The following is a 23,835-nucleotide window of genomic DNA, read 5'->3' as shown; positions in this document are numbered from 1 at the left end:
TTATTTTAATTTTAACTTCATTGTTTGGAACAAAGCTCTCCTGTTTTGAAACGTGTTAGCTGGACAGAGTGTTTGTGGATAAATAGATTGCTTGAGAGAAGTTTGGGGCCCATAGGAAGTTAATTTCCCCATATTCCATGCTCCCTCCATGTTTCTAATTCAACAGGAGGAACGTTTGAGATGAAGGATTCTAGTGCAGCTTTGCGGGAGCCATTGAGTAACTGTCCTTGCAATTTCTAGCTAATGTTGCAAGCTATTCTGGACTTCTGGAACAGGTGGAGAATTTAGGCAGTTGTCAAGATTGCTCCAAGTTGGCCTCTGTCAAAGGTTAGAGTCCAACCTTGTCTCTGGTGTTCTTGGGGTGCAGTGTGGGCAGTGGGAGAGAGAGTTGTGGGTGACAAAGCAACAAGGACAACCCAGTTGGAGCACACATGGGTAGTGAAGAATGAGTTCAAATGAACAACAAGGTTCCACATGTTGATTGGCAGTGTGGAAAAACTCCACTTACCTGTGAGTAAGCCTTGTTGATTTCTTGTGGATTTGCTTTGGAGTGGACATGGTTACAATTTCAGCCTTGCTGCTCTGTTCCTATTGAGTCTGTGCTGTACTGTCTGGCAGAACATTACTGACTGGCATGTGGCACCATCCTATGCATGCTTACTCACTAAGTCCTACTGAGTTTACTTCTAGTTTCACGGGTGTAGTATCGCAGCCCAAAGGGCCCTAGATCAGCAGGACGGACCACCAGTTCACAACCATTGTGACCTGTTTGCAAAGCTCTACTCCTGTCTCATAATAAGGTACCAAAAGATGGTCCTAGGACAATGCTGCCCTACCCAAAAGGAATTGCCTATTTCTTGGTAGGATACAACAAAATGTGATTTAACCTCCTGCTGGCTTTGTTGTTGTTGTTGTTGTTCAGTCGTTCAGTCGTGTCCGACTCTTCGTGACCCCATGGACCAGAGCACGCCAGGCACGCCTATCCTTCACTGCCTCTCGCAGTTTGGCCAAACTCATGTTAGTAGCTTCGAGAACACTGTCTAACCATCTCATCCTCTGTCGTCCCCTTCTCCTTGTGCCCTCCATCTTTCCCAACATCAGGGTCTTTTCTAGGGATTCTTCTCTTCTCATGAGGTGGCCAAAGAACTGGAGCCTCAACTTCAGGATCTGTCCTTCTAGTGAGTACTCAGGGCTGATTTCTTTGAGAATGGATAGGTTTGATCTTCTTGCAGTCCATGGGACTCTCAAGAGTCTCCTCCAGCACCATAATTCAAAAGCATCAATTCTACGGCGATCAGCCTTCTTTATGGTCCAGCTCTCACTTCCGTACATTACTACTGGGAAAACCATAGCTTTAACTATACGGACCTTTGTCGGCAAGGTGATGTCTTTGCTTTTTAAGATGCTGTCTAGGTTTGTCATTGCTTTTCTCCCAAGAAGCAGGCGTCTTCTAATTTCGTGACTGCTGTCACCATCTGCAGTGATCATGGAACCCAAGAAAGTGAAATCTCTCACTGCCTCCATTTCTTCCCCTTCTATTTGCCAGGAGGTGATGGGACCAGTGGCCATGATCTTAGTTTTTTTGATGTTGAGCTTCAGACCATATTTTGCGCTCTCTTCTTTCACCCTCATTAAAAGGTTCTTTAATTCTTCCTCACTTTCTGCCATCAAGGTAGTATCATAAGCATATCTGAGGTTGTTGATATTTTTTCCGGCAATCTTAATTCCGGTTGGGGATTCATCCAGTCCAGCCTTTCACATGATGAATTCTGCATATAAGTTAAATAAGCAGGGAGACAATATACAGCCTTGTCGTACTCCTTTCCCAATTTTGAACCAATCAGTTGTTCCATATCCAGTTCTAACTGTAGCTTCTTGTCCCACATAGAGATTTCTCAGGAGACAAATGAGGTGATCCGGCACTCCCATTTCTTTAAGAACTTGCCATAGTTTGCTGTGGTTGACACAGTCAAATGCTTTTGCATAGTCAATGAAGCAGAAGTAGATGTTTTTTCTGGAACTCTCTGGCTTTCTCCATAATCCAGCGCATGTTTGCAATTTGGTCTCTGGTTCCTCTGCCCCTTCGAAATCCAGCTTGCACTTCTGGGAGTTCTCGGTCCACATACTGCTTAAGCCTGCCTTGTAGAATTTTAAGCATAACCTTGCTAGCGTGTGAAATGAGTGCAATTGTGCGGTAGTTGGAGCATTCTTTGGCACTGCCCTTCTTTGGGATTGGGATGTAGACTGATCTTCTCCAATCCTCTGGCCACTGCTGAGTTTTCCAAACTTGCTGGCATATTGAGTGTAGCACCTTAACAGCATCCTCTTTTAAAATTTTAAATAGTTCAGCTGGAATATCATCACTTCCACTGGCCTTGTTGTTAGCGAGGCTTTCTAAGGCCCATTTGACTTCACTCTCCAGGATGTCTGGCTCAAGGTCAGCAACCACATTACCTGGGGTGTATGAGACCTCCATATCTTTCTGGTATAATTCCTCTGTGTATTCTTGCCACCTCTTCTTGATGTCTTCTGCTTCTGTTAGGTCCTTTCCACTTTTGTCCTTAATTGTGGTAATCTTTGTACGAAATGTTCCTTTCATATCTCCAATTTTCTTGAACAAATCTCTGGTTTTTCCCATTCTGTTATTTTTCTCTATTTCTTTGCATTGCTCGTTTAGAAAGGCCCTCTTGTCTCTCCTTGCTATTCTTTGGAAATCTGCATTCAATTTCCTGTATCTTTCACGATCTCCTTCACATTTTGCTTGTCTTCTCTCCCCCACTATTTGTAAGGCCTCATTGGACAGCCACTTTGCTTTCTTGCATTTCTTTTTCATTGGGATGGTTTTTGTTGCTGTCTCCTGTATAATGTTACGAGCCTCCATCCACAGTTCTTCAGATACTCTATCCACCAAATCTAAATCCTTGAACCTGTTCTTCACTTCAACTGTGTATTCATAAGGAATTTGATTTAGATTGAATCTTACTGGCCCAGTGATTTTTCCTACTTTCTTCAGTTTAAGCTGGAATTTTGCTATAAGAAGCTGATGATCTGAGCCACAGTCAGCTCCAGGTCTTGTTTTTGCTGAGTGTATAGAGCTTCTCCATCTTTGGCTGCAGAGAATATAATCAATCTGATTTCGATGTTGCCCATCTGGTGATGTCCATGTGTAGAGTCGTCTCTTGTGTTGTTGGAAAAGAGTGTTTGTGATGACCAGCTTGTTTTCTTGACAGAACTCTATTAGCCTTTGCCCTGCTTCATTTTGATCTCCAAGGCCAAACTTGCCAGTTGTTCCTTTTATCTCTTGACTCCCTACTTTAGCATTCCAATCCCCTATAATGAGAAGAACATCCTTCTTTGGTGTCATTTCTATAAGGTGTTGTAAGTCTTCATAGAACTGGTCAATTTCGGTTTCTTCAGCACTGGTAGTTGGTGCATAAACTTGGATTACTGTGATGTTAAAAGGTCTGCCTTGGATTCGTATCGAGATCATTCTATCATTTTTGAAATTGCATCCCAGTACAGCTTTCGCCACTCTTTTGTTGACTATGAGGGCCACTCCATTTCTTTTACGGGATTCCTGTCCACAGTAGTAGATATGATAGTCATCCGAACTGAATTCGCCCATTCCTGTCCATTTTAGTTCACTCATGCCTAGGATGTCAATGTTTATTCTTGCCATCTCATTTTTTACCACATCCAGCTTACCAAGGTTCATGGTTCTTACATTCCAGGTTCCTATGCAATACTTTTCTTTACAGCATTGGACTTTCCTTTCGCTTCCAGGCATATCCGCAACTGAGCATCCTTTCGGCTTTGGCCCAGCCGCTTCATCAGCTCTGGATCTACTTGTACTTGTCCTCCGCTCTTCCCCAGTAGCATGTTGGACGCCTTCCGACCTGAGGGGCACATCTTCCAACGTCATATCTTTTATATGCCTGTTGTCTTTGTCCATGGAGTTTTCTTGGCAGGGATACTGGAGCGGCTTGCCAGTTCCTTCTCCAGGTGGATCACGTTTGGTCCAAACTCTCCACTATGACCTGTCCATCTTGACCTGTCCATAGCTTCCCTGAGTAATTCAAGCCCCTTCGCCACGACAAGGCAGTGATCCATGAAGGGGCCTGCTGGCTTATGGTCTTTCATTTCACTGTTGTCTTAGTTGTTTTTAATTGCTGTTTTCAGTTGTTTAAGTTTTTGTTATGAACTGTCCTGGAAGTCCTACTGAAAGGCAGGACAGAAGTGTGTTAAATAAATTAACTAATCAAATCAAATCAAATCAAAACATAAACTCAAGTTCAAGTTCAAGCTAGATAAGACTGGGGAAATCAATGGAAGGTCCAGTTGGCATTGGAGAATGTGAGTTGCTTGTAATGCTTGTAATGGTCACACCCTCCCTTAAGGACAAAGTGCACAGTTTGAATGAGCTCATGGAAGCTTCTGCATCTAAGAGTATCCAACAGGCCCAGCACTACAACAAGGGAGATTACTGGCAAGACAGCATCCGCTCCAGTTCCAAATTAGAAAGGAAAGTTTGGACTGATGTTTTTTGGCAGTGGGCAGCTGAGATACTCATACAATGGCTGCCCACCCTCCAAACGAGCCTGTCGTTCCCTCCAGTTCTGGAGGAAAAGGTTGGGACTTACTGTATTGACAATAGATGTGCAAGGCACCATGAATGCCTCAGATGCACACCCCCAAAGCTCCAGTATCCTTTCCCATCTTCAAATGTTTGGAGCTGGAGAGCAGATTGCTCTTGACCTCCCACAGAGGTTCAGCAAGAAGTACCGTAGTTTGGGGTCTAAGGCTTCAATCCTGCACAAACCTATCTAGGAGTAAGTCCCTTTGTACACAGTGGAGCTTCCTTCCAAGTGAAATGCTTAGGTTTGGCACTGAAGAGGATCCTGGCAGCCACATCTGTGAGCTCCAGATTTGCTCAGATCAACAGATGGAGCCATGCTATTTACTTATTTACAAAAATGTATAATATAAAATATGATATAAGTTTAACATAATAAAAATCTCTAAGTGATTTACGTAAAAACCATACAAACAATAGCATTTCCTTTAAAAAGGATAAAAACAGAACAAAACTGTGCAATGTACAAAATACAGAATTGACTGTTAATTTTTCAATCTCTGTTTTGTCCAGGAAAGCATATAAGTTTTTAAGAGGTTACTGTCTCTGCCTCCTGAATTTCCCAAGAGAAGGCATTCCAATGAGTGGGTACCATTACCAAGGACGCCTACTGCTACATTAACATCAAGGGACAAACACCTCCCCACATATCACCTGTCCACAAGATATGCTGCTTATAAAATGACAAGTAAAAAAGTGTGTATCTGAGAAAAAGAAAACCCTGTAAACCAAGGCATGTGACACTTAAGGAACAAGCCACGCACAGAGAATCCCCTTGTCTCCCACCTTATAATTACACTGTGGAAAAGAGTGAATTTCTCCTTTCAGCTGGCTGACCTCAAGCCCTCTAAAGAAAGACTTGGAATGTAAACAACATTCTGAGCCCATGAATATCCCTTGTGTACAAGAGACATACATTTATAAAGTGTGACAAGGCAAATGTTTTGCTGCGCACTGCCCAAGGACCCCAGAATTTGACTCAGCCCAGAGCATCCTTGCATCAAGGAAGAGATTTCCCACACCCCACTTTGAAGCTCTGATTTGGGTTTCCCTTCCAGAATAGATGTTGGGACTGTCATTTTGCTGACAAAGAAAGTTTCTTCTGTGTGGAGCCCTGCAGGCTGGAGTTTGGTCCTGCAGAGAGCTGAAAGGGGATGGGAGCCATTGTTGTGCATGGTGTGTGTGTGCTTACAACTTTTGAGCCACCATCAAAGTTTTACAGGGCAGTTAATGGCCGGCAAACCTCCAAAACCTCTTTCACTAGTGGAGTAAGGAAATGAGAGGGTATAACATGGACATTGATAGTCCTTTCATATTAGCCAAATGTAATGACCTCTCTGTTCATAAATAGCATGGATACAGAACATGTGACTTTCCAGATTTTTTTTAACTGCAACTCCCATCATCCCTGACTATTGGCCATGCTGGCTGGGACTGATGGAACTGGAGTCTAACAACATCTGGAAGGCACCTGGTTCCACGCTGCTGAGTTATGGTGTATAGCTAAGTATCAGAAGCTGGGGGCGGGCAGTGGAAGGTTATCACTCTTTAATCCTTGCTTTTCAGTAAACTCTCACTCCAGCAGGCCACTTGCCTTCAGCCCTCTTGAAACGACTGTTTTCATCCTTGGTTTAAAAGTTCAAAAGCTTCCTCTGCAGACAGAGGTTCCTTAGCGTCACTCAACATCTGCTGTTTTCTGTGTTTTTAGGGAAGTGGAGGTTACCGTTTTGTGAGGGTCCTGGGGAAAACCCCTTTCCCCTTCACCTACAGATGGCACAGCTCAGATTCTAAGCAGACATTTTAGTTTTCAGAGGCAAGGCATTCATGAATCTGTGTGTGGGCAGAAACTCTGCTCAAATAAACGGTGTTCATCTCGCTTGCCTGGAATACTTGTACTTCTTTGCGATGGGTTATATATTTATGAAGTGCGAATTCTGTTTCAGTAAAAAAAAAACAAAAAAAAAAAAACTTGAGTTGCGCTGATGCAAGGAACCGTAACATAGCAACAACAGGCTGGTGCAGTGTGTCTCGTAGTCCACCAGTGAGCTTTGAGAGAATATAAGGCTGTTAGCATTTGAAATGAATTCTGCCTATATTTGGACCCCTCAACCAATTACCCAAACACATGGGGGCTACTTCTCCGTTGGCATGTTGATCAAAAACGATGGGTATGGGACAGGCAGGGAGAAAACCAGGGAGGACTGGTTTATTTATTTTTAAACCCAAATCTGTTTAAATTGTGAAATAAAACATGAAGGAGGGGTGCTAATGCAAGGGTGGGAGACTACAGACCTGGGGGCCAGATGCAGCACTACAGAGCTGTCTCCTTAGCTTTTGGGACTCTCTTCAGAATATGCCCCTTCAGAAGCCTCACTGTCCTTATCTGTGCACAGTGCCTTTGCCTGACTGGAATGTGTCCTTGAACTGATACCCTACTTCTTGCTTACCTGGTTTGTTTGCCTAAAACCACTAACCTGTTGCCACACCTTCCCTTTGCTTTCAGCTAGTTCCTGCCCCTGCACATGATGAAATGTGCCCATTAGGCTGTAAAAGGCTCCCAACTCCTGAAATAACCAATTTGCCTTGGTAGGAGGTGCTTCTTCCTGCACAAGTCAGAGCACCACATTTCCCACCTACTGCAGTGCTCCATGCCACATCCCATCATGTTCTGGAAAACCCACCAGACCTCAGGAGCATTTTTCACGGGGAAGGGGGGGGGAATCAGTGAAATGTTGGATGCCTGGAGTTGCATGATCAAAAGCACTTTCCCCTAAGGCAATATCACATTGGATGCAGCCTGGAGAGACCTAATTGAATGAAGTTTCCCATTTTGTAAATTTATATTTCTGAGCATGCCTGGCTGGAATGTTCTCTTGAAATCTCATAATGCCTCTTGCTTGTTTGGATGGAGGAGAGAGTGTGAAGAAACCACCCAACGCGAGATGAGTACATTGGGTTGTTGTTGTTGTTTTTTTGCAGCTGTTCAGAAACCAGAGTGTGGTTGCTAATGAGATAAAATTTACTGCAGTCCAATGCAAATGGATGACTTGGTTGGTAAACTTCTGAGCATGGGAGTGCAGCAAAAGCCCTGCATTTTTGTACCACCATGCACTACTGTCTACCTGAGATGCGGGTGGTGCTGTGGGTTAAACCACAGAGCCTAGGGCTTGCCGATCAGAAGGTTGGCGGTTCGAATCCCTGAGACGGGGTGAGCTCCCGTTGCTCGGTCCCTGCTCCTGCCAACCCAGCAGTTCAAAAGCACGAAGTGCAAGTAGATAAATAGGTACTGCTCCGGCGGGAAGGTAAACGCCGTTTCCGTGCACTGCTCTGGTTCACAGGAAGCGGCTTAGCCATGCTGGTCACATGACCCAGAAGCTGTACGCTGGTTCCCTCAGCCAATAAAGTGAGATGAGCGCTGGAACCCCAGAGTTGTCCACGACTGGACCTAACAGTCAGGGGTCCCCCCTTTACTGTCTACCTGCCTCTCCACATATACACCCAAGAAAGGTAGAAATTGCTCTTCTTATCTACTGCGCTTTACAGTTTAGATCTGAAGTTATTAGAAATTATTTCTGTAATCTGAAAAGCTTTCTGAAATCAACTTAATTTCCAATGTCTAATTTCATTCAATTATGTAGCATGCTTTAATATTGCGGGCTTATTTTGTCACAGGCAGAGAAAGCTGAAGGGTTCCTCAGCCTTCCAGAATTCACAGTGAATCAAGCAACAGAATGCAAGAAAAAGTAGTAAGTCTTTCATTCTACTTGGAGCCTTGAGAAAGTGAAATTTTACAAGCTGAAATGTGAATACAAGAAGATCCCTGCTGGATCATACCTAGGGCTCAGCTAGTTCTGCTTATCATGGATATTTATGTAAATAGAACTGTCCATCAGGACATAAACTCAACAGGCCTCCAATCATTGTTGTCCTTACAGCATTGCCAATATTTCAAACCGATAGACTCCATTGAGATGAATGCGGGTGGAATTTATGGGAGCTTAATATGTTACTGGAAATCCTTGGGGTGGAATTCAATGTCACGTTCTTCCAGTTGTTCCTTCTGCAGGCATTGCCACTTGCTAGATGGAATGATTCCTTCCTCCTCCCCCTGTGCATTGCTCGGGGCGGGAGGTTGTCTCCCGATACCCAAAAAACAATTTTAGGGGGCACATGGGAGGGAGGAGGAGGAAATACCTGTTGAGCAAGGGTTTCCACTGCTTAGGTTAATCCTGCCTGTGAAAATGTAATTATGATCTTGCTTGGTTTTCCTTCCAAGGGAGGGTAGCACTTAGTATTGCGATATCGCAGCCTTAAAAATGACTTCCCTACTGTCCCATTGGTCTGAAATCTTATGTGAAGGGCAGCCGACTTTCCTTAGTTAAATATAAACTCATTGTTTTGATGTAGTTATGTAGATACTCTCATACTTTAAGGCTTATTGCAACCAATACTGCAGAGCCGTGACCATTCATTCTACATATCTGAAAGATTGTCTCCATCCCCACCGACCCTCTAATAATGCATTAAGGTCACTAGAGAGGACTGTCTTGGTAGTTGCATCATCCTCAAAAGTGCAGGGAGTGTTGGCTCAGGACAAGGCTTTCCAAATGGCAGCCCCTAGACTGAATAAATTTAAAAATTTTCCAATAGCACCTTAGAGACCAAATAAGTATTTGGTAAACTGACCCACGTACTCACTTTTTAAATCTAATGTTTCCCATATATATGAATATATGTTTTTGTTTTGGAAGCGCTATGAAGATCATCCATCCACAGATCAAGACATTTTATTTTGCAGCAGAAAATGCGGAGGAAATGAACATGTAAGTAAAATCAAAAGTCTTGCTTCCTTTTTTTCTTACGACAAAAAAGAACCATCTCTTTGTTGTTTCCTTGGTTGTTACTGGAGATGGTAGCCTCTGTCTCTTGAGTGTTCATAAAAGATTGCCCAACCATAAAGTATACAGCTGATGGAAGGATTTCTGTGACTGTTCACCTTACAGTGTGCCATAAGCTGAAAGCAAGGTGGGCCAACATGCAGCATGCCCATGAATGACAGAGAGCAGGTTGAATGTGATGTACCATAATGGCTGGTGCTTGATGGCTTGTGTTGTGATACTCAGCAGGTAACAGGAGGAGATATCTTCAATCATTCTCACTCAATGGGTGCTGTACTTGATTCATGGGTTTGCTTTGGTTTAGTTTATTGCAGAGGTAGCCAGTGTAGTGCCTTCCAGGTGTTATTGAACTCTTAATTCACATCAGCCCCAGACAGCATGGCCAAATGGCCAGGGGTGATGACAGTTGTAGTCCAACATCATTTGGAGAACTACAGGTTAGCCACCCATGGTTTATTGTACTGTTATAAAATCCTCAGGGTGGAATGTAGTTGGTATCCCTTATACTGACTGAAGAGTTTTTGAGCTGCTACTGGAAGAGGAAGCAAGGCAATCCTTGCCTCCTTCCCTGTTCTGGAAGGCTACCCAATTCTCTGGAGCCGATTTTCAGGAGGAGTGGGCAAAAATTGCTTCCTCTCGTCTCCCAGAACCCTTTCATGATTGCAAAGGCACACATTGGATTTCACCCTCAGTTTAAGATCAGAAGTGACTTGGTAACTACCAAACCTGTTTTCTCTCATCTTGGCTATTTCTATTCCATACAAATGACTGTGCTTGCATTTATTTTTTCAGATGGCTGAAGAAATTAGGTACAGCTGTCCTTGACAAACAAGCCAATAAAAAGAGTGAAGAAGGTATGCTCAAGTGGAATATTTTGAATGGGATTGTTCCACACCTTTCTACCTGAGGAGTTTTCCAGGGATAACACATATATATTCAAAATACTCAGAGATGAATGTTCAACTAGAGCAAGATGCCAACTTTTTTTAATGATTTGATTAGATTAGCAGTTATGAGCTTTGAAACGATATCCAAAAGATGCATTTTGTCCTGGGAAGGAGGACAATAGGCCAAGGATGTTCTAGTCTAAAGCCCTTATTCTGTCTAGGCACATAGTTGCAGAAAAGAGAGGGGAACATCTTAGGAACAGAGGCCTTATCCTGAGTCATGCCATTGGGTCATTAAGCTTAGTATTGTCTACAGTTACTGACAGAGGCTCTCCAGCTTTTCAGATGGAATACTCCCAGCCTTCCCTGGCAGAGGCAAAATTTCCTAGAGCTCCACAGCACTGAAGCTGGGTCTCCTTGGACATCCTATTTCAGTGCATGGGACAAGACAAGGAATTTCCCAACCTTGTACCAGTAGCAACTAAGAGTTTCACTTCCCTCTTAAGTCTGATCTGAAGCAGAAGTTTATGTATTTATATATAGCGACATTCCTACCATACATTTAAAGCACTATGATACCACTTTTTGCCATGGCTGTTCATTCAGAATGTGTGAGCAAATCAAATCAAATCAAATTTTATTAAACGGTCACAGACCAAATCGTCCTCTTCAACTGAACAATGAAGCACATACAAGACAAACACACGAAAAAACAGCATTTTAAAATTAAGATCTTAAATAAAATTAAACGTTTGCCTTTGCCTGCGCATTGTCAATGGATAGCTCATATAGTGACATTCCTACCATACATTTAAAGCACTATGATACCACTTTTTTGCCATGGCTGTTCATTCAGAATGTGTGAGCATCAATTCATTTTTCATAGAATTAGATATAAAGTTATAGTTTATTTCCTGCAGAGCAACCTTGTTTTGAGAGGCCTGTTTCATCAGTGGTTAGAAGGGTTTTTTTTGGGGGGGGTACTGCAGCTTTTTATTGCCTTTCTAAACAGTAGCTCACCCTCTGCTTGTCCCATGTCTCTGATCACGAGAAACTTTGTAAATCTGGAGCTTTTTTTAAAGCCTTTGTCTTCTTCCTCCTCCACCACCTCCTCTTTCTTCTTTTCATGCAATGCTGTGGAAAGATGAAAAGAGAATGAGAGATTCCGCTAATTAGAAATGTCAGAAAATACCCTTTGTTTTGCATACAGTTGACCCTGACTGAGTCAGAGCCGGTATGTTTTGCTTTCAGTTCAGGTTACCTGAAAGAGGTTTGCTTTTGTTTCCAGTGCTATAATTGGCATGTCTAATGCACTTCAACTGTTGTGTTCTTGCTTCAGAGTGCTATAGCGAGAGCGAGCATGAAGATCTAGAAATAAACGTGGAGACGCCACCCCCTCCGTATTCAGATCAGCTGCCGCCACCTCATTTGGTATGTATTATAGTAATTAGCTAGCTTCTGTTTGCTAAATGGCTCGTACAAGTGTCACCCTATCCAGTTCGCAAGATGCCACTCTGATAAGTAATCTGCAGTAAATTGCTGTACATTTCTTCTCTACTCGGTATTTTTGCAGGGGGCTTGTTGTGAGATCAGTCATACGAAAGAATAAATACAAAACACTCCTTTGCCATTTATTAATTAAATTGTTGTCCCATGTTTCCTCCCAAGAGCTCAAGGTGCTATACGTGTTCTTCCCCCACCCCCATTCCTCCCCCCTCACAACAGCCCTGTAGAATAACTGAGGGTCACTCAGGTTGCTTAGACTTCCATTCTAACCCTGGCCACCAGAAGGGTCACTACTACTGCATCCACTGTGCATGGTGGCCAAAATGGAAGTCAGGCCCACACTGGGCCTGATGCTGACACCTGATGGCATTGGGGTCAGCTTGGGAACCAACAAGTCCAGACCCAGCTCAGCCCCTCCCTGCCCTCAGAATGCCCTGTTTTGGGGCATTCCACTGACTGTCACCCACTCGTATCCTACATGTGGCCTCTTGCACATGAGGCCAGGTGAGGTGACCACCTCAGGCAGCAAGATCCACAGAGGCTGCGGATCCTAATGTCAGTCTTTCTTCCCTCCTGATGTAGATCTTCACTCATCCCTTCTTCCCTGCAGGGAGGCTAAAGAGTGGGTTTTCCCAGGGAAAGCAGCAGGGCAAACGGTGTATAGAAAGCACAATAAAGGCAGAAAACCCATTCTTTCAAGGCATGGGGCAAGCGGAAGTATGGACGAGTTTTAGTCCGACATTCTCACCATTGCGCCACAGTGCGGACGTCTCTTGGCTAAATACACTGTTATATGCTGAAAGCAAATAACAGTTATCACAGCCAAATAGCTACTAAAGCCTTCCCAGGCAGCCTTATTTCCTTTTGGTTTAGAGAAAAGAACAAGCCTCTCACACAGCACCTAACACATGGCTTAGGATTGCTGCAATTCTGCCAGAAGTTTGTTTTTAAAAATAAATAAATTTGAGGCAGGTGTACAAAAACCCACTTTGCTTTTGTTGAATCAAATGCATCCTGGGATGGCTCTAGCGCTTTCAACACTAGCACATTATTTATTCTAACAATACAGTACTGCAACAATTTTGAACCAATCTTCTTCTGTAACCTATTTCTCTCCCCCCCCCATTCACTGAGCCCAGTTGATAGCAGTTTCCTCTAAATCATGGATTTCTGTCCTTCAATAACTTCGCATCCAGGTAGAGCTCGGGAAGGCGGGTACTTGGCTTGCGCAATTGTCAGTTATGCCAGACTTTGCTGGTGCTAAATTTGGTTTTATAGTGTTTGGATATTGGGTCATTCTGCTGCCAACACCCTCTCCTAATTCAACCCCCTTGTGTTTAAGGAAGATAAGGAAATCACTGGCGCCTCCATCCTCATTAAATTCAAGAATAAGCTGGCAGCGGATAATTTTACAGTAATATCAAATTAAAGATACAGGGTTGTATCCAGAGTCTACATAGAGAAAGTCTCCCATTCACAGCAGTGACTCCATAATCTAGTGAGTTGCTTGCAGCTCAGGTATGCCAGCATAAGCCAAAAGAGGCTGCTGTTTGTTCTCCATTTCATATCTCACCACATGGCTTTACAGAGTGGTTTATAAACAGCAATATAAAGCCATATTAAAATGTAATATTAAAACTTAGCGGTTGATTCCCCCCCATAACAGCAGTGAATAAAGCAGCCTCATATTATTGAACATCAACCACCATCCCATTCCAAGGACAGAAATTATTTCCCTCTCCTGCAGTGCTATGTAAGAGGCATTAACCTCTTCCACATCTTTTGACAAAGTGAAGTGCTTGTTAATTTCATTCTGACTTCAAGGCCACTAACAGCATTCAGTCTGCCTGTTTCCAACATGTCTGCAAGATCATTTCTTCCCGTCAGATTCCCCCCCCCCATCATATGAGAGAGAACTTGTAGGAAGGACTAGGACGTATGACCTGACAAGCTTTTTCCTCCTTTTTGATTGCCCCCCCTAATTTTATTGAGACTTTTTATCATACTCCTTTTTGAGAAAGCTACTGAAAGAAAGAGGTAGTGAGTTGTAGGCCAGAGGGCAGCAAGTTCCCCATTGTTTCTCTGTGTTGGTGCCCTGGGCTGCAGCTCAGCTGATACACCTGGGGGGGGCAGTTTGGGCCTGAGGCCTCTGGTCGTTAATCATAAAAGCATAAGATGAGCCCTGCTGGATCAAACAAAAGCCCTATCCAGTTCAACATCCTGTTTTCGCAGTGGACTACCAGGCGTCTACGGGAAATCGACAAGTAGGACATGAGAATAACAGCACCATCCCTGCTTGTGGCTCCCAGCAACTGGTATCCAATGACAGTTTGCCTCTGTTGCTGGAGGGAGTACATTGTCCTCACAACATTTATTTACTTAAAATGTTTCTATATCACTTTTCCTCTACACCAAAGCAGTTCACACTATTGGAAACAAAACAATAAAACCCAACTCATAACTTCCCAGTAATCAAGGCAACATGGTCTTTGCAGGGCGCGCCATTTTGTGCTTCGCTTCAGGTGCCAAGATGTCTTGAGCCGGCCCTGGAATGAGTAGGATCCAAATTTTGCTGTTGCCTCCATTTTTAGAACACATCATCCAGATTTATAATTTTGTGTTTTGCTTTCACCGTGTGTGCTTTTCAAATGTGGGAATACCTGTACAGGGAGAATGTACTGTATATACTTGAGTATAAGCCTAGTTTTTCAGCACATTTTTTGTGCTGAAAAAGCTGCCCTCGGCTTATACTGGAGTGAGGCGGGCGGTGGGGGCAGCGAGAAAGAAGCCCTTTCTCTCCGCTTGTGCCGCCACCCGCTCTCCCCAGTTAACCATTCCTTAAGAAGTGTACAAGAACGGCGGTTCTTTACTCTCCCCAGGCAGCTTGTTCCATTCCTGAACTGCTCGCATAAATGCAAACTTGGCAAAGGAGGAAGAGGAAGGAGCAACCCAAAGGGCTGCTTTCGGGCTGCTCGTTCCTCCTCCTCCTCCACAGCGGCAAAGGTGAACCGGCTTATACTTGAGTCAATAAGCTTTCCCAGGTTTTTGTAGGAAAATTAGGTGCCTCGGTTTATATTCGGGTCGGCTTATATTCGGGTATATACGGTAAGTATCTAAAGCTGGGATAGTTCGTATTACTCAATGATTATGTGATCATTTACTGGGTAATTAATTCCAAGAGTAGATATGCTTCTCTTTGTTTAGCCACCAACCAGATGGAAACAAATGCAAATTAGTATTTTGAGGTGGGGGTGGTTTTTTTTTTTTACAAGTTTCCTTAAACAGGCAAGAAAATGTTTATTTGCAAACTCCCCCATATCTACTTGAATGGAACAGTCATTTCGAGACAATAGACTACAAAGATTTCCAGGTGGGCTGTCAAGGTGCAGCATATCTCTTTAGTCTGAAATAGATCCCTCGGGGCTCCTTAATCTTCCGATGAATCCTTTTCCCATTTACTAACACTAACACCTGCATTTTATAATATTCTTCCTTGGGTGTTTATTGGTAGATGGGAGTCATGAAGCAGTTGAAAAGTTAAGTGTAGATCATCTTAAGTAAGAAAATCATGGGGACAATAATTTCCACTTTTAATTTTACTGTTGAATAAAATCAGTTTGTGATATAGAAAATTGCTCAGTCAAAAGTTCAGGGGGTTTAAAAAAGAAATGCTTATGAATGGGGAAAGGGTGGTTTATTCTTGCAGTTGCACAAGTATAATGCACCATCTTCAACAGTTATCTGAAGTTCCATGAGAGTATTAACATCCTATGGTATTTAATGCTTTTAAAAATTGAGTTGCTATGCTTGGCTGCCGACTCCTCCTGCCTTGCATTCCATTTTGTGATCTGCTTCAACAAAACACTTTATTTCTACCTATAGAAATAGGAGGGAGATTTATGGCCAAAACAGATGATCAACATCTCATTGCTGACTCTTCTGAGTCTGTTAAGTTTCTCTTATTGGCTTATAGTGTATCAAGATCTGTTCCACTTTGTCACAGCAACATTTCATGTTGCACCCCCCCCCCCCAGTTAAAACCATAGATATACATTCTTAAGCATCCCAGGTAGTAATAGCATTGCCTAGGAATGAGCATGTCTCTCCTTGGTGTGTTTCATGCATCCTTCTACTTTGTATTCAGCCTGGAATAAATGAACTCCCCTGGTAGTGAGACACATTTACCTCTTAGTCCTACTTGTATCAAAACTCTGGACCATCTAAATTGTTCTAAAGATTTATGAAGTCCAGAATATTCAAGCCTGGAAAGTAGACTGCTGGGCCAATATGGCAAAGCCAGAGCAGGGAGACTTCAACTGTAGCTGTCATGGGGAGATAGTTCCTGGAATCTGTCTGGATAATATTTCTCATTGCCTCCAGTTCATCCCAACTTCTTTCTTTCTTTCTGGCAGAATTTATATGAGGTGTACTCCTTATTTGATTTCTTACTCAACCCTCACTGTATTGTCCCATGTTAAAACAACATAAAAATACAATATTAAAACCAGTTAAAACATTTAATTAATTAATTCCTAAATCACCCTCCATCCAAGGATCACAAGGTGGTTTACAGTACGAAAACACAAAAATATGTAACGTTGTAACAGCCAAAAACAACACGTCCTCCCCCAGGTTAAAATGCTGTAAATTGTTTAATTAGCCATAGGATCAAAATAAGTGTGTGTGTGTGTGTGTGTGTGTGTGTGTGTGTGTGTTGGTTATATCCTGCTTTATAACTCCAAGTGTTTCTCAAAGCAGATTACAAAAAATTTTCACAATAAAAGTAATATCAAAGAAATGCCTCTGTGGTGACAGGGATTATTCAGGTGGCATTTCCTGCTTGATCTTCCTTGATTGTTCTCTGAGGTAAAGGAGAAGGACTGGAGATATATATATATATATATATATAAATCAAAAGCCAGGATAAAGGGGTGAGTTTTCAGCATATGGCAAAAAGTATAGAACGAAGGTGCTCGTTGCACCTCTGTGAGGAGGGGATTCCATGGCTTAGGAGCTGCCATAAGAATGCCCTGTCAGTGTCTCAGGCCACTACCCCTGGCATTCTGAGAGCAGTAGAACTACCAACTAGGTCCCCTCTGCTGATCTAAACCCCTGAGAATGTCTGTAGGGAAAGAGACAGTCTTTCATACATTTATGAGGTTATCTCCGTGTCTACCTGATGCCTTCTGTTTAAAACCAGCACTGTTTGAAGGAAACAATCTTTGGCTGAGTGAAACTGAGGCAAAATTAAGCAAAGGAGCCATACCACTCACTCGTATGCTATATGGTAGCCCCAAGTTCACAGGCAGTGGCCCAGATGAACAGTATGATTTCATATTTGCTGATCCTTGTCCTCTTATATTGCCACCCACGACCAGCTTTTGACTTGACTTTATTCCACCCCCACCTTCTTATTTATTCTCAGAAACAGGACCAGGAAGAGCCTTCCTTGACATCGCACGCATCAAGTGAAGTATCATGTTCTTTGTCCTCGCCGGAAAGCACAATGAAGTCTGAAGGATCCTCGTCTTCCTCGTTGTCCAAAGTATTGTATCCAGAGAGACAGTCATGGCTCGACATCGTGAACAACTCTACCACTGGGGAAGAAATGGACAATCAATCTCCAGCTGCCTCTGGCAACCCTCAGGATACTGATCACTTGGTAACAGGCTGTAACAGAACACTGGAAAGCGAGACTGTCAAACCCGACTGCAGCTTTCAGGTCTCTTTGAATGAGGCTACATCTACATTATGCAGTGCTAAGGCTAGCCTACCCGTGCCTAGAATAGCAGCATCGAAAACCCTGCCTAAAGGTGAGTCAAGCAGTAGATGATCTGTCGGCCCTACAATATTCTTCCTGCCTGACCCATAAAGAGGAACAGATCACTTGTATCCTGTTTGCTTTACCTGCAGACAGTCCCAGGTTCAGTCACCATCATTTGGTGCCATATCTACACTTAAGTTGTAGTGATTGATCCAACAGTTGGACCTGCCCCCTCTGCTTTCATTTAGTGATAGTATGGGTGAAGGAAGTGACGTGATTTGTTGAAACCAGTCCAGGGCTTGAAATGAATGATTTTTTGCTTATATAAATAGGTAAAATTGAATGATCATTATTCAACTTAAATCTCCCTTCACAAACGCCTTCTTTTACCCAAGGAGGTGTGTGTGTGAAAATTGTGGGATCCCATTATCTTTTCCTCCATGGAAGCAGCAGCACAGGGAAACTGATCCCACCCCCCACCCTGCCCCACGAACAAAAAAGAAAGGGTTAAACATTATGTTTCTGTTCATCCTGACTTGCAGCCTGCCAAGAGTACTTCCTGGCTTTAATTTTTTTAAAAAAAAACCAGAAGAGGAAAAATAAACAGAAATCTCTGTGGCTTCTTGTTTGTGTGTGAGACTGTGAGGCTATAAACAAGCATTGTGACTACGTGCCCCTCTGTCCATAGGCCTCTCTTCCAATTTACAGGCCTTTTGGGGAGTGGGGGAGCAGTGTCCAACCACGGCCATTTTTATTTCCTTTGGCAGTTGTTGATGCAGCAAGACTGATTATAAAAGAGAACAAAAAAGGGGGACGCTTTAGAAAATGAGACATCGCTGCAACATAATGAGGCATTATTTATAATACAGTGGTACCACTGGTTAAGAACTTAATTCATTCTGGAGGTCCGTTCTTAACCTGAAACTGTTCTTAACCTGAGGTACCACTTTAGCTAATGGGGCCTCCCGCTGCCGCCACACCGCCTCCACACAATTTCTGTTCTCATCCTGAGGTAAAGTTCTTAACCCGAGGTACTACTTCCAGGTTAGCGGAGTCTGTAACCCGAAGCATTTGTATCCCGAAGCATTTGTAACCTGAGGTACCACTGTAGTATAATAGTATAATAGCCCCTCCAACTGGTGCTCTCCCGATGGTTTAGATGTAGGCTGTGCAAATGCCATTCTTTTACAGCACCCCCTTCTACAAAGAATCCTGGTAACTGTAGTTTGAGTCCTGGAAACTCAAGCTCTTTGAGGAGTAAGCCATAGTCCCTAGAATTTCTTGAGTGAGGAATGAGATTTAAACATCTGATGCATATACAGTGGTACCTTGGTTTATGAACTTAATCCATTCCAGAAGTCCGTTCTTAAACCGAGGTGCGCTTTCCCTAATGAGGGCTCCCACTGCCGGTGCCCTTCCACCATTCGGATTCTGTTCTTAGACCGAGGTAAAGTTCTCAAACCAAGACACTCTTTCCGGTTTTGCGGAGTTTGTAAACCAAATTGTTCTTAAACTGGACTGTTCTTAAACCGAGGTATCACTGTACAGCCTACAGCTCCCATTTGCCACAACAACCCTGTGTTTCCTGCAAGCTCTCCTTGAATGCCCATACAAATTCCATAAATTTGGGGAAGGGATGCACTGGGGGGAGGGCCTGAAGTAGCATGAAATCTTCATGAGAACCCTGGTCTATGAGGACCATTAAATGTTTCCATCATATGAGACAGAGCCTGTTGCTTCCTTCTTTGTGTGTGGGGGACAGCGTTCCTTGCCTTGAGGGAAGGCAGGGTGGTTGGTTACACAAGCGAGCAAGATCTTTGATAACTGCTAAGTGGCATTGTGCTGGTTCCAGGGGTGACCACTTCCTTCCTCTAAACTTTAACTGATGTTCTAAAGCAAATGCTCAACGGTGATAAAGGCTCAAGTGCCTGATGAACATAGTTTTGTTCTGATATCCAGCACCACAATGGACACCCTAGTTTGACATCATCAGAGTTGTTATTAGTAGGGATCTATAGACTGTTTTTGTTGTGATTGTATGTTACACTCTCACACACTGTTAATGTTTAATTATTTTAAACTATTTTTTTCTTATGTTTTGAGATATTCTTATTTTATCTGTAAGCCGCCTTGAGTCCCTGTCGGAGAAAAAGGTGGCGTATAAATAAATATAACAACAACAACAATATCATCCATCAATGATTTTTTTTTTTTTACTGAGTAGCTATAGTCTAAACGAAACAACACATTCACAGCTAATTCTTGCTCTCTCTCGTCAGTGTGAGTTTCCATAAAGTTGTCACAGAAACACTTTATGCATGTGTACATTTATAAATTCTGATGAGACTTTCTGTTAATTATATGCAACTGCTTTTTACAATGAGTAGAAAAGTGGTTTTTTTTTCTGGCCATAATTAGGGCATGTTTAATGAGGCAGTGAGATGCACAGGAAATGCTGCTGCAGCAAATTGGCCCCAGTATTGCTCTTTCCTGTCATGGTCTTGCGACACAACCAGCTCTTTTCTTCAGCATGGTCTATATTTAGCTCTTGTCCGAGTACAATTGACAGGGTGTTTATCTTTGTGCAGCGTTGTGAAATGACTAAATGCACACGTTAGGAAGTATTCAAATACAAATATTTGCAGGTATACCACAGACCTAAATCTTGGCTGTTTTAAATGTGGGGAAAACAACTTTAGGAAAACTTGGAAGAGATTAAAACAAAGCCTCTCTAAATATATATATATATATATCCTTTGTATGGTCACTTGAGAGCTAGTAGACAAATAAGGAGCACACTTAGTACAACTCAGTAGCCCTAGACACAGCCTGTCTTCTGTCTTCCCTACAGATGCAAAATGTTCCGTAGATGAAATGGAGAAACTTTACAAGTCCTTAGAGCAAGCGAGTTTGTCTCCCATGGGGGACAGGCGACCTTCTACGAAGAAGGAACTGAGAAAATCCTTCATCAAGAGGTGCAAAAACCCAACTGTTAATGAGAAACTCCACAAAATCCGAGCACTGAATAGTACGTTAAAGGTAAGTGTTTGTGGAGTTGTTGTTGTGCTTCAGCTGTTGTCGAGGCATTTAACTCATTGTAATTTTTAGCAGCCACAGAAAATCCCTGCAATCATGATTGTGTTTACAATGTGGGTATTTTAACAACAACAACAACAACAACAACAACAACAACAACAACAACAACAACAAGGTCTCCAGAGCCAATAGCTTGGAGAGGAGAACATTAGGATTGGACAACAGATATGAGAGACCTTTAGTGGTCAACTCACATTTCCAGTTTCATGAACTTTCTTTCTTTCTTTCTTTTAGTGCAAGGAACATGACTTGGCCACGATTAACCAGTTGTTGGAGGATCCTGAGCTAACAGCAAGGAAGTACAGGGAGTGGAAGGATTCAAACACCATGTTGGTTCAAGATATCTACCAGCAGCAGGATGTTCTGAATACACCTGAAGAAAATAGCACAGAAGCAGAGACGATGCTGCAACCATCTTTCATCGAAAGCACTATCTGAGAGAAGTGGACTGTGTGGTACTTTCCCCACACTGTTTGTCTTCATTTACAAATAGTTTAAGCTGCTACTGTTTCCTGTTTTGTTTTTCTAGTGGAGAACTCAACCCGTTAGCCAGATCATTGTTTCTTATCTCAATCAATATTAGGAACATAGGAAGCTGCCTTAAGCCAAGGCAGTCTGTCTAGCTCAGTGTTGTCTACACTGGCCGGCAGGAAGGGATTTTTCCCAGCCCTTCCAGGGCATGCCTGGGATTGAACCTCAGACCTCCTGCATGCAAAACAGATACTCTTCACCATTCTGTCTTCACCAATGGCTCTTCACCATTCTGTCTTCCTTTAAGTGAGTGATTTACCTTACCTTCCTTCAAGATAGAATGCCACTACCCAAGTGGTGACATCACAATGATTCTAGTCTTTGTGAACTTCTGAGGAGAGCAATTATCTGGTGGACGGGAATTGGAATTCCATTTTTTTTTAAAATGGCTGACCTTCATAACATAAATGTTTTAGCAAGCACAGCATCTGGACGTTAAGGGTTTTAAAGAGTATGTACATATTGTAAATAAGAAATTCATGGTTATTTTAAAGTTTGTTAAGAGAAGTAAAAAAAAAAAAAAGTTGTAGAAATGCTGCCAGGGTTCAAACAAAAAAACAAACAAACCACCCTTTTGTTGTAGCTTGTCTAAACTTCCATTAAGATTGTAACCTTTGCTGATGACAGGATGGTGCCTGTCTTCTGTTAAAAAGCCTTGTCATCTGTTGAGTGAACACCTTTTGCAGTCATAGCATCACCGTATTTATGAATGGCCAGAAAAAAAGCTGTTTCCTTACATCTGGGGAAAGTTGCATTCAAATTGTTTTTCATGCCAAAATAAATTCTGCAGCATTGTGCAAACTCGTGTTAAGTTTCTGGGTTTTTTTTCCTGTTTTATGGAGCAGAGAGCTAAAAGAAAAGAAAAAAGAAAACTCTTCTACTCAATATGAAAATGTATACTTTGCAGGGAGCTTCAACAGGATATTTTTTTTTTGTTAATTTGCAGCAGAATGCATCTGGCCGACTTACCCTACAAATGCATGTTGTTGCTTACTACCCATATTCACTGTACAGTATTGTTAAAGAATCAATTTTGTCCCTGGCGCTGACTCCAGCCATTAAAGACAATGCTTCGTCCACTTTGCATAGCATCTCTCCCCTGGGTTTAGTTTCAATAATATGCTAGAGTGTGATGGAATGTTGGGAACCAGCCTGAATACAGGCCTGCACCAGATGTTTTTGTCCACCCATCTCCTGCCCACCATGGAGGAAGGGTTGTCAAATGTGGTTGTAGTCAGTGATCTTGTAGTGAAATGGATCATGCCATGATGCTACAGGTGATATCGCATCAGTGCATAAAATGATACAGGTCAACACAGCCAATCAAATCTTGCAACATGATGATGCCATTGAAGGCAGTGAAGGGCAACATAGAATTCAGGATAAATTAATATTTTTACAAGGACTGCCAAAAATGAAAAGGGGAAGCACATTTTAGCATTACCCCCCCCCCCACAAAATCACAATTTATTTATTTTTTTAAAAAATGGGTAGGTTTTTTTTTGGCTCAATTCCAGCTGAGTCCCAGAAAAGCAGTCGACCTGAGGAATCTCTTAGTTTACAAATAAACTCATTGTAATTATAGAAAGCATTCTTTAATTTATGTGAGGTGAATTTTCTAGCAGGAAGGAAGGAAATTCTTCGGCTTTCTTGTGATGCTAAGTTAGAATAGTATTTCCTGGCTTGTGTGAAACACTCGTAACGGAATATACAACTCCAATTAAATTTGTTTCTCTTGACTGAGCTGTTTTTTGGATTGTGGCAAGTTTTGCTTTTTAATAATAACGCCTTCCTGACATTGTCCCAAAGTCCCCCACTCTATTGCAAGTGGGAGAAGGCAGACAGAAACTGCTTTTGCCCTTGAAATTTCATATAAGCAGAGAATGAACAACTTTTTCTTTTCTTTTCTTTTTCTTCTGGTAAAGACAAGACAATTCCAAGTATGAGTGCCAGTCTGGTATACATTGCAAACAGCGGTGCCAACTTGAATAAAGTATCGGGGGGGGGGGCATTTAAGTCCTGCTACACATAATTGATCACAAGATGTGCAGGTGCACACCATTTGAATGACAATGCCAGTCAACTGGGAGGGGGTGTGTGAAGTGCCACTAGCCCCTAGGGACTGGCTTCCTATGATTGCAGCAGGTCTGGGAAAACTCAGGTCAGTGGTCATTTGTGATGGGGTTGTAGTTCAACCAGATCTGGAGAGTACCACATTTGACAACTCCTCCTCTAACCACTTCATCACTCTGTTTAATGCCAGTAGTGCTGTGTAGAATTGAACTGTTGGAAGGGACCCTGAGGGTTCTCTAGTCCAGTGTTTCCCAACCTTGTGCCTCCAGCTGTTTTTGGACTACAACTCCCATCATCCCTAGCTAGCAAGACCAGTGGTCAGGGATGGTGGGAATTGTAGTCCGAAAACAGCTGGAGGCCAAAGGTTGGGAAACACTGCTCTAGTCCAATCCTGTGCAGTGCAGGAACCACAGCTAAAGAATTTCTGGCAGATGGTCCACCAACCTC

General features: G+C 42.7%; 1 protein-coding gene across 5 annotated transcripts in view; it reads left to right on the top strand.

The window, feature by feature from the left end:
* Positions 1-21,350, top strand: part of IPCEF1 (interaction protein for cytohesin exchange factors 1) — a 37,895-nt gene extending 16,545 nt beyond the window's left edge. For all 5 annotated transcript variants that reach the window (XM_033144036.1, XM_033144038.1, XM_033144039.1 and 2 more), the window contains 7 exons: positions 8,306-8,379; positions 9,385-9,456; positions 10,324-10,385; positions 11,758-11,849; positions 17,350-17,737; positions 20,540-20,727; positions 21,019-21,350. In XM_033144036.1, coding sequence (XP_032999927.1) covers positions 8,306-8,379; positions 9,385-9,456; positions 10,324-10,385; positions 11,758-11,849; positions 17,350-17,737; positions 20,540-20,727; positions 21,019-21,222 — 1,080 coding nt within the window. In that variant the 3' untranslated portion in view covers positions 21,223-21,350. The remainder of the gene's footprint in view (positions 1-8,305; positions 8,380-9,384; positions 9,457-10,323; positions 10,386-11,757; positions 11,850-17,349; positions 17,738-20,539; positions 20,728-21,018) is intronic.
* The last annotated feature ends 2,485 nt before the right edge of the window (positions 21,351-23,835 follow it).

This window comes from Lacerta agilis, chromosome 3 (genome assembly GCF_009819535.1).
Source record: "Lacerta agilis isolate rLacAgi1 chromosome 3, rLacAgi1.pri, whole genome shotgun sequence".
NCBI lineage: Eukaryota > Metazoa > Chordata > Lepidosauria > Squamata > Lacertidae > Lacerta > Lacerta agilis.
Note: the sequence above shows the minus strand (reverse complement) of the source record. Positions and strands in the feature narration are given on the sequence as shown.